The sequence below is a fragment of the Helobdella robusta genome (assembly GCF_000326865.2).
Source record: "Helobdella robusta unplaced genomic scaffold HELROscaffold_70, whole genome shotgun sequence".
In the NCBI taxonomy this organism is placed as follows: Eukaryota; Metazoa; Annelida; class Clitellata; order Rhynchobdellida; family Glossiphoniidae; genus Helobdella; species Helobdella robusta.
In genome coordinates, this window is record NW_008705399.1 from 415,235 (window position 1) to 426,296 (window position 11,062).

General features: G+C 30.5%; 2 protein-coding genes across 2 annotated transcripts in view; one reads left to right on the top strand and one right to left on the bottom strand.

Annotated features, from left to right (window-relative positions):
• Positions 1-51: 51 nt before the first annotated feature.
• HELRODRAFT_194214 (hypothetical protein) lies at positions 52-6,129 on the bottom strand. Its single transcript, XM_009031179.1, has 12 exons — positions 6,081-6,129; positions 5,646-5,994; positions 5,231-5,305; positions 3,820-3,877; positions 3,501-3,703; positions 3,162-3,237; positions 2,757-2,882; positions 2,550-2,665; positions 1,616-1,732; positions 1,091-1,206; positions 702-809; positions 52-247 (listed from the first exon to the last, which is right to left on the bottom strand). Coding segments are annotated over exons 2-12 (1,332 nt in total). The 5' UTR covers positions 5,982-5,994; positions 6,081-6,129; the 3' UTR covers positions 52-246.
• Positions 6,130-6,411: 282 nt separating this feature from the next.
• Positions 6,412-11,062, top strand: part of HELRODRAFT_194215 (hypothetical protein) — a 6,680-nt gene continuing 2,029 nt past the window's right edge. Inside the window, exons 1-11 of the mRNA XM_009031180.1 lie at positions 6,412-6,622; positions 7,122-7,297; positions 7,591-7,744; positions 8,024-8,173; positions 8,259-8,341; positions 8,441-8,546; positions 9,293-9,374; positions 9,475-9,682; positions 10,088-10,186; positions 10,347-10,438; positions 10,720-10,951. Of these exons, the coding sequence (XP_009029428.1) occupies positions 6,475-6,622; positions 7,122-7,297; positions 7,591-7,744; positions 8,024-8,173; positions 8,259-8,341; positions 8,441-8,546; positions 9,293-9,374; positions 9,475-9,682; positions 10,088-10,186; positions 10,347-10,438; positions 10,720-10,951 (1,530 nt within the window). The 5' untranslated portion in view covers positions 6,412-6,474. The remainder of the gene's footprint in view (positions 6,623-7,121; positions 7,298-7,590; positions 7,745-8,023; positions 8,174-8,258; positions 8,342-8,440; positions 8,547-9,292; positions 9,375-9,474; positions 9,683-10,087; positions 10,187-10,346; positions 10,439-10,719; positions 10,952-11,062) is intronic.

The window sequence follows — 11,062 nt, forward strand, 5'->3', positions numbered from 1 at the left end:
TTTCTATAGTTCACCACCACCATTATTATTATTATTGTTGTTGTTGCCATTATGATTGTTATTCGTGATCTGGGACCTTTTTTTCTGATATTCTCGATCGATCTCCCTCTTACAGTCCCCTCTAAGCCCCGTTTGGAAGCACAAATACTTCTGCAGATGGTAGATGTCATCTGGTTCCTCCCTGTAGAACCTGTATATTTCCACCTCATCTACATCTTCTACGATTCTCTGACATAGTTGGGAGAGTCTGAGGGGTTTTATTTTGTATGAAATGGTTTTATTTTTCTTGTTTGAATTTCCTTTTTTTGTATAAAAATAATAATGATTTTAAATTATATATTTTGTTATTTTTGAATTTGTTGTTTGACAAGGGAATTAGAGATATATCACTAAATAAAATTAAAAATATCAATGTTTTCAAACTTTGCTTGAATGTAGTATATTACAGTTCAACAACTGACAAACAACGACTGACCAACAATAATATACAAAAACGTACAAACAACAATATACAAACAACAACATACAAACATACAAAAACATACAAACGAAAATATACAAACAACAACATACAAACACATACAAACGACAATATACAAACAACAACATACATACAATAACAAACAAAAACGTACAAACAACATACACACATACGTACAAACAACAACATACAAATAGCAACGTATAGAATAACAGCACACCACCTCCCAGGCCACATTCCACCACCTGACATGACGACAGGTACATCCCTAGAGGGCAAACCGCCCCCAGATAACTTTTTCAAACCTTTTATTTCTTTGATTCCATATCTTTGGTGAAAGGAAAATGTATTTGTATGTATTACTAATTAAAAAATAATTGATGAATATTAAAGTTATAAGATTCAGTCAAAAAAGTTGTTTAATTACTGACAAAGTTTTCATGTAAGATATTAAAATAACCTTTAATTTGATTCGAGGTATTTTTGGAGAATTTATAAATCAGTAACAAGCTTTTTCAATTTACTTCAACATATACATAATCTTAATTTGTTGCCTATTAATAATTTTTATTGAAAAATTAATAATATTTCAACAAAGACAGCACAAACAATTTGTAAGTAGATGGATCACATATTTTATCAACCAAGTCTAGTAATTCGTATTCTGGGATGTTGTACTTGTGTTGTTTGTTGTATTTGTTGAAGTCATCAAAAGCAGTGTAAAACTGTTTTTTGATATTATATTATTTATTTTGTAATAACGTTTAATTTATGTAATATAAATTCATAAAAATATTGAAAAGACTTTTGAAAATTTTGAATTATTTATTTTCAGAGTTTATTTTTAAATATGAAACATTTTTTCAGTTTTGCTATATTTTATATTAGGATTAATAACTTCATTGGTTAATTTTAATGATGATATTATATTTACAATAGCCGAAACTAAAAAACAGGAATAAATTCTATTTTAAAGAGTTACTTAATTTTTAATTTAATGAATTAACAATGAATTAACAACTTACTTATTAATTACATTACATTTACAACTGATCCATTTAAAAAAAATGTGCAATGATAACAATAATGTATTCATTATTAGTTTTTAAAATTCAAATAAATGCCATTTGTTACCTGAAAAGCGACGGCCTTGCAAGCATCGCACCTAAAATTCTCCGGAATGAAACGACTTTTCGATTCTTCCTCCGTTAAAACAGGCGGATCGACTGATAATTTGTGCTCGGTTATTTTCTTCAACGGTTCAACGGCACATATATCACGTATTAAAAATAGAAAAACAAAATTAAATAATATAAAAATGCGTAAACTATCACAGAATAATACTGAAATACGTGATTGAAACATTCTTTGTGTTTTCTGGCTGACGATTTAAATTACCTGCTAAACTAATTAAAACAATCGAGGTGAGAAAAATATAAAAGCGGACTTAGGTTAACATTTTTTTTATGAACTCCTGAAAATTATTTAAAATAAAATAAGAATCAAAAACAGAAAAAAATTTATTTAGTGGAGCAGAGCCGACAAACCCGGACCCATATTGGTGGTAGATGACATTCAAGGTACAAAACGCACGCGCAAAACTAACTCTGTCCATAAACCCCAACCAATTTTATTAATAAAACCAAAACAAAAATGGACAACAAACATGAACGAATAACGAATGGTCCATAAAACGCATGAATGATTGACAGATAGATAAATAGATAGATGGATGGATAGCAGATAGATAAAACAGATAGACCGTCAGACAGATAAACAGACTGAGAGGCAGATAGATAGGCAGACGAATAGAGTATACTATAATCTCATAGAATATTTAAATGATGAACAGTGAGAAAGTAACTCTTCTTGCATGCGTCAGTCGGTTTAAATCTTGTTGAAGGCTACGATGTCCATACTTTGGACCTGGAAAGCAAAAACAAAGAGTAATAACATTAATATTACAATTACTATACAAACAAACAATAACATTAATATTACAATTAATATACAAACAAACAATAAAATAATAATTATTGTAACAAATCATAAAGATATAAAAACTAACATAGTCTTCAAAAGCAACGATCTTTTCCTCAAGCTCTTCAGTGCTCACCTTATCATCTTCAACAACACATGATATCTGTAATGCTTTGATTCCATAGGCCACTGGAACAAGCTTTGCTGTGAAGAAGACAACAATTATAATAATACAAACTATTACTACAACAACAACAACAACAAAAGATTAATAACAATGAAAATAATAACTAACAAGCTCCCCAGAGCAAGCCATCCATCTCGATACTTCTCACGCACTTCTCTATCTTACTCATGTCAATCTCATCGTCCCATGGCTTAACACTGAGAATAATGTTGGATTTCGCTATCAACTGCGGTTCTGTATTTAGATAATTGTTAATCTATGTGTCAGTATGCGTATGTATGTGCGTATGTATGTGCGTGCCTGTACGTGCAAAATGTACGCATTCGTACGTGTATGTACGTCTATATGTAACAGGATAATAATTGTATCACAAATAACTCTCACGTCATGAACAATGATACAAAGTACGACCACGAAACTTACTGACTGATACCATGAATGAGAATAATTTACAATACATTTACTAATACTACGTATAATAAAACCACAAATATTATGAACAACAAAACAGACTCTTAGATTTCTTCTCTTCATAAGCCTTCACCCTCTCCTGCTTCACTCGCTCGTAATCATCGTCCACAACGCCTTTCTGATTTCAAAAAATTATTTTTTCGTCATAAATAAGTCAGGGTGGTGGTGAATCAGAATGAAATGACAGATAGATAGTTGGATAGATGGATGGTACAAAATTACAGATGTAATAGCTAAACGGAATGAGTGATTGACTGATTGATAAACGAATGAAACTAACTTTGGGTGAAATAAAGATGAAAGAACTGATGAATGAATGATGGAATGAAAGAAAGATAGATAAAATGATGCATTGGATAGACGGAACAGCAAGAAGCCTACATCAGATTCAAACAATTCAAAGTCATCATCATCTTCGTCTTCCTCTTCGGCAGCTGCAGCATTAGATTTCCATGCTGCAGCTGCTTTCGCTGGGACCACAGGTTCTGATGATGATATCGTCGACGGTGCCGCCAAATTCAATTTATCCAAACTCTCAACTTTCTTTGACAACTCTCCGACAATCTTTTCCAACTCCGACAGCTCTGGATGGTTGTTTTTTATTCGCCATCATTCGTGATAATAATAATTAATAATAATAAAAATTGAAAAAAAATTATACTTATGATTATCTGTTCTAATTATTACAATCACAGCTAACTTTTCTTGATTTCAATATAGTCTTTCATCATCTCATCAAATTTATCTGCACCTTCACCCTGTATAAATAAAATAACAATAATAATTAATAAATAATATAAAGAACAATATGGATAGCCAAAAATAATAATAACTTATGAAAATTATAGTAGAGATTGAAACAATTTACTGACAATAATATTTCAGTGATTCAATTTAGACTAGCATTAGTAATATATTATTTTTATTACGACGACCTCTGCTCTCCACTAACCGTTGACATCTCCACCAAGCATGAAAGCATATAAATATAAATAATAATAATAATATAACGAATAATTTATAATAAATAATATTAATAATAAAATATAGATGTATGTCAACTAGAATTACAAATCTATATACATTAAAAATACATGCCGTTAATTCTGTTTTGCTGGTTGCAAGTCAATAGATTTAGATTTTAAGATATGTAAAGTTAATCAATTTAATGAATAAATAAACAAATTTATATAAAAAAGAACATAAATAATAATAATAATTCATAAATAAATATTGAGAAAATAATAAAAGATAAATGAATAAGGAAGACCCCTGACTTAACCACCACCCAAGGAACTAATTATACACAATGAAACAACAACAACAACAACACACGTTTAGACGACATTTTCCCCGAGATCGGGGGTTGCCGTTTGGCTACCTATGATGAAACCGAAATACCCCTCGATGCCATTCCATCATAAGTAATTTATTTGGCTAATTTTTACGCAGGACGCCCTTCCTTACGCAACCACAGTTATAAGCGGTGGGCCTAACCTTCGATGATCCAACATCCCTCACAAGGCAGTGAGGGTATTATACACAATGAAAAAAAAATGAAAATCCCTATTTAAAATGATATTATATAAAAAACAATAAAAATAAACAAGGTATAAAAACAAAGAAATGAAAAAACTTTTGAAAAATTGAATAAAGTCAATCCCCCAAATTCCAAACAAACAAACCAACAAATTCTGTAAACAATGAAAACATCTCTCATATATAAATAACAAAGTAGTAGTAACTGATTAAAACAATTACACCTAAAAATAAATTACTCAACCAAAATACTCAACTAATTATACTACTGTTGGATAACATGACAGAAGGTTATACTATATATTAATGCTAACAAATAACTAAAATTACATCATAATCTAACATGTTAAGCATTGACATACATATGCATGCATAGACATACATGTGTACTTAGACACACACATACAGACATGCCAGCACACATATACACATCTTATACAAATGCATACATAAAAAACAACCCACAAACATACATCCATACATACAAAGATGTATACATACAAAAATATATACACACATACAAACATGTTCACAAAACATGCTTTTGGTTACATTTTTTCAACAAAACTTACATCAAGACCATGTAATGTGTGTTTTATTTGTTCTCTAGCCTTAGCTATTTCACCAGCTATTGATGTTTTAGCCCCCTGTCAATCAATTAGTCAATCCTCTAAAAAAAATTTCGATCTATAGTTTCATCAACAACAACAATAAACACATTGTTGCAAAGGAATGGTGAAAGAGATGTATTTCTGATTACAATTTAGTTATAATACATTTTTATCTGAATTTATAAAATATTTTCATTTAAATTAAATTGAAAATGAAAAGGCAGGAATTTATTATCTGATAATATCACCAAAAAATGATAATTATGAAGAGTATAACACTATAACAACAAATGGAATGTTGTTGCCTGTTGATTCAAAAAACTTGGAAAAAAATTTTTAAATCCCTAATAAAAATAAAACAAACAAAAAAACTGACTGAGCCATGTTGGGGAGGATGATGATGGGGTGCCGGATGGCGATGATGAGGATGGCGTGGCTGGAAATGCTGGTGGCTCTGATTAGAATGGGAAGGATGAGGATGATAGTTGTGATGCTGGGGATGGTGAGCTGGATGATGGGGTACTGGATGGCGCCCTTGAAAATGTCCGTGGTGGGCGGGATGGGGGTGCTGATGATCGTTCAGCGCTCGGGGGTGGTAAACGGATTCCGTTCCCCTCTTCAAAGCTGCCAGGTGCTCCTGAAACGCATGCTCGGCGTCGTCAAATATCGGCCGCTCAACGAACGTACTTTCAGACGCTGCCAATTCCGCCATATTTTAAAGATTGCTTTTGTTTGATAAAAATAAATTAATAATTCAAATTATATAAAAATTTATCAAATTAATTAAACGCGAAACTTTATTTTTTTGTACCTTTTTTGAGGCGTTGTTGGCAGAAAGCAAAAGTTCACTTTTAAAAGGGAAAAAGACTGTGCGAGTTTTTCTAACTATATAGTTTATGAATGGCTTATTGATTTTTAAAACTTTTAGAAAAGTGATTTAATAGACACAAACTGGTCTGTGATTTTTTTAATTAAGTTATTTGCATTTTTTATAAACATTTAATTTATTAAAATGTGTTTAAATTGTGCATTTAATTTGAAATCAAAAAATAAACTATCAGATACTGATAAACTCAATGGTAGTTGAATTCTTAACATCATTTTTAGTTCGAGAACGCTTTTTTTATTTTGTTCGAAGTCCATTTTTTAATTTTCTCATCTCTATCACATCGTCATCGTCTGAAATTTCTTTTTTTTTTTTAAAAATGGCCTCAAATAATGATTGGGAGACGGTTGGGAGTAAGAAGGGATCAAAAAATATTAAAGTTACGAATAAGGATCAGCAGCAGAATGCCTCCAGAAAGCAGCGTCCTAACAATAACTTGGACAACATGCCACGTATTGAACCAAATGGTATTTTTAAATTAAATAATTTAATTTATTTATTTTTATAAATTATTTTAGAATTATAACCAAATATTATTCAAGCTGAATTTATTATTATTATTATTATTATTGTGATTATCATTTGATAAGGTGATCTCGAAGATCCACCTAAATTTAATTAAAAAAGCTAATTTTCTGCTAATTTTATTTGCTGAATTACTACACAAAAAACAAGTTTTTTTTACAATTATTAATAATGAATTAATATAATTTTTTTATTTAATGTATACATATTTTAAAAAGTACATAAGTATAATTTACTGAATAATTATTAATGAGATAGTTTTTCTTAATTTTAACCAGTGAAAAAGATAAATGATGATAAAAAAGAATTGGTCTTACACTCTTACTCTTAGTTAATGTCCTTGATCTTAATGAGATTAAAATGCTTCATTAATTTTTAATTAAATATTAATAAATATCTGATGATAGTATTTTTAAAAAAGATTACTCATTTTTATGGTAGCGCCGATGAAAGAATCCCCAACAATTTATCAGGCATTTCTAGAGGAAGAACTCCGAAAGGAAAGAAAACTTCTAGAAAGTGAAAAAGAAAATGCTAACAAGGAGGCTAAAAAACCAAGTGCTACAACAATGAAAAGGAGAGATAGAGCTCTTAGTTTAAAAGATTGTCTTACAAAAGTTTGCATGTGTTTTATTTATTTTAAATTCAATTAAATTCACATTTCAATTTTATTCTTTGTTTGATTGATTGATTGAATGTTTCATTGATTGACCGCATGTTTGAATGAATTGATGAATAAATAATTAAATTAATTAATGATTGATTGATTAGTTAATGGATTTTTACAACTTGAAAAAATTGATTCATTTTTTTAGTGTTCTATTCTACTTCCCTCCATATTTTTTAATTTAATTTTTAAATTATATATTCAAATATATAATTTTGTATTAAAAACCAATCTTAAAAACAGTTACAAATTGAAGAATTTGAGTCAATTCTGAAGAAAGATGAGATTTTGTATCCAAAGAATTCAAATATTTGGCTCCGAGATATTGCCTCCTTTCTCAATTCACAACTTGATCACATCACTGATTTTGATCCCATCATTGCTAACAAGCCAAATGGTATTATATACTGTAGTGAATTAATTCATCTATCAGTTCACTCATTCATTTTCCCATTATTAATTCTTTCACTTTCAATCACTCAGACCATCAATTCATATATTCATTCCTGAATTAATCCTTTCATACATTCATTCATCAATATATCTATCTATTTGTTCGTTCATTCATCCATTTATTTATTCATTTTTTATCATTCATTTATAGATCTTTCAATCTATATATCCATCCATCCATTCACCCACCTATTCATTCATTCAGTCCTATTCATTCATTCAGTCCTATCCATTCATTCAGATTATCCGGTGAGTGAGATGCCCGATACTCTGAAGAAGTATTTAATCGAGAAATTCTCGTCATTTTCATCGGAGGCCAATCTGTCGTTGCTCGATTACTGCATAGAATCCCTAACCACCAACGCCATTAAAGGTTTTTTTTTCTAATATTACCTAACATGAATAATTGTTTTGCAATAATAACTGTTATTATTGTACTATTTATTATTTTTTTTTAGACCAATCATCATATGGCTTTCGCCTAATCGTTCAAATACTACTGCACAGTAGGCCTAACTTAGTCTTAGACCACCTCACTAAGGTTTAGTGATAATTAAAGTGGTATTTATAATTAAAATTATAATTTTTAATAACTATAACAATGATGATCGTTTTTCATTATCTTACACTATATTTTAAGTTTGAATCTTTGTTACAACGCAATTCAAACCGACCAATCAAAGCCCTGGCCATACTGTGGAGCGTCGGCCAGGTTGGAGTCACATCCCTAAATAATGGGGTCAAAGGTCAGTCGGGTTTTTTATGAATTAGGAATTGGGCAGAGTTTTTATCATGATAATGGTGATTGTGTTGAGTGATTTTAAAGACCGAATGGATGACGACGAAGATGATGATAATTATTATTGTAATTATTGTTATCAGAAAGAAAACAGTGCTGGCAATCACTTGCGTGTATTGCTGTGATCAATCGCTCGTTTTTTCAATCGTTAAAATCCTTAGAATACAGCATAATAACTAATCGACTGGTAAATCACGGAATAAAACCAATCGCCAATAATTAAGCTTTTCTCGTCAGATGTTTATTGGCCGTAAATCTTCAGTATTCGCTTCTCGGAAGATTATCGTAACTCACTGGCAGACCGCGTGTGGAATTCATCGTGATAAACTTTTCCTCGGACATTATCGCTAATTTGCTTGCAGTTCGCATGCAAAACTTCTCTGCGATAGTAGGACTCTTCTTCTGCTCGAAACTTCTTCTGACCTCTTTTTAATTCTCGTTTTCTTCTTTGTTTGTTCTTTCTTTTTTCCCTGCTTCTTCTTTGTTTAAATAGCTACCGATCTGCTTGTAACTGTGCCACATAGCAGTGTCACGCCCATAAATGAATTACAACCTTTAAATTAATTTTACAAGCGGTTCATTCCTCAATGCATGCTTAACAATTTCTAATAACTAGTTCTTATCTCGATCTCACTCCTGTAACATTATCATAATATTAATATTAATTATTATTGCTATATTTTTCACTCCAAGTTTGGTTTGGAGTTATGTTTTCATTGGTGAACGTTCGAAACTTGAACAGCTACGTTCTGCAGTATCTCGAGACTTTGTTTACGTTAGTCTTTAATAATGATATAAAAATTACAATGATAACAACTGCACAAGCAACAACAACAACAGCAGTACAATTTGATTCACTCACACACCGCACACAGATCTCATGGATTTGATTTAAGTGATACAACAACAACAAAATCTGAAAAATCTCCAACAACAACAACAAAATTGTCATCATCATCGGCGTGCTACGACTGTGTATCTAAGACAGATTATTTCAAATATCTCGGTGAGCTGTATTCTGAAAGCTCCATGCTTAGTAAGGATTTGAAGACCAGACTTAAATGTTTATATCCTGCCATTAAGGTTTTTGTCTGTGTGTCTGTATATATATATATATATATATATATATATATATATATATATATATATATATATATATATGTATGTATGTGTGTTTAGACTACCATAAATACAATTATTTATAAAGATCACTGCGTTTTGAATACGCAAGTTGAATAAATAATGCCGAAAACGCAGTGATCTTTATAAATAATTGTATGTGTGTGCGTGTGTGTGTATGTATTTATGTTTGTATTTTTGTATGTTGTAATTTGTATATTCTTTTGTACATTCCTTGAATTGTACACTTTCATACATGCAAAAGAAAAACCTCTCATACCGACATATACACCTACACATTCTCACTCTCTCTCTCTTTCTCTCTCTCTCACACACACACACACACACATACACACACAAACTTTATAGAAGTTAGCCTGGGGCGATGCATCAAAGACACTAAATAGTTTCTTCACTGGCTATCTAACTAGGTACACTAATGATTGTGCCGATAGCAAGAAGAAAGAGGTACAATCATTAATTAGTATCATCCCTATTATTCAGTATTAATTAAAGAGATAAACTTTTTCTTCCGTTTTAAATTTATTATTATTATATATTATTATTCTTTATTATTATATTAGATATTATTATTCCTTATAATATTTCATATTTTTATTATATTCAGTTGTTGGACTGTCTGATTGAATGTCTGAGATTAGACGCGCAATCGTTCGCTGCTTGGAGGAAAGAATATAAGAAAAACATCAGCCAGTCACGGTTTGTTTTAATTAAATTTTATTATAATTATATTTAACTATAATTAATTATGATTAATAATTATGAGTAATTAGTTGTTTTAATTTGTTATTTATTACAATTAAGGAAACAGACATCACTACACACAATACAAAACAGCCCAACAATACGACAGCTCTTTTTTAATCTTAATTGATCAATCATAGCTAATTAATTAGTGATTAGAGATACTAATAATTAATTATAATCAATCAATTACGGTTAATTATAGCGGTTAACAAAACGATACGATACAAAAACAGCTTACTACTGCAGTACATAAGCGAGCATGAGTCGGAGTTGAAATTGAAGAAGAGAGAGCTCAGCCAAACCGTTGACTACTTCCAAATCGCCAACGACGAATTGATGCAGAAAGTCCCTAGAACGGCATCACAATCAACAACGTCAACCACAGCAGCAGCAACTACAGCAGCAGCATCATCGGTATCGTCCGCCAATCAGAAAGAGCTAGAGATAAACGTTCAATTATGCAATGTCTGTTTCTTTCATATTATTTATTAATTTGTTTATTTATTTATTTTTCTTTCGTATATGTATTTATTCATTCATTCCTTTTATTCATTCTTTCTTTCGTTCAATCATCCA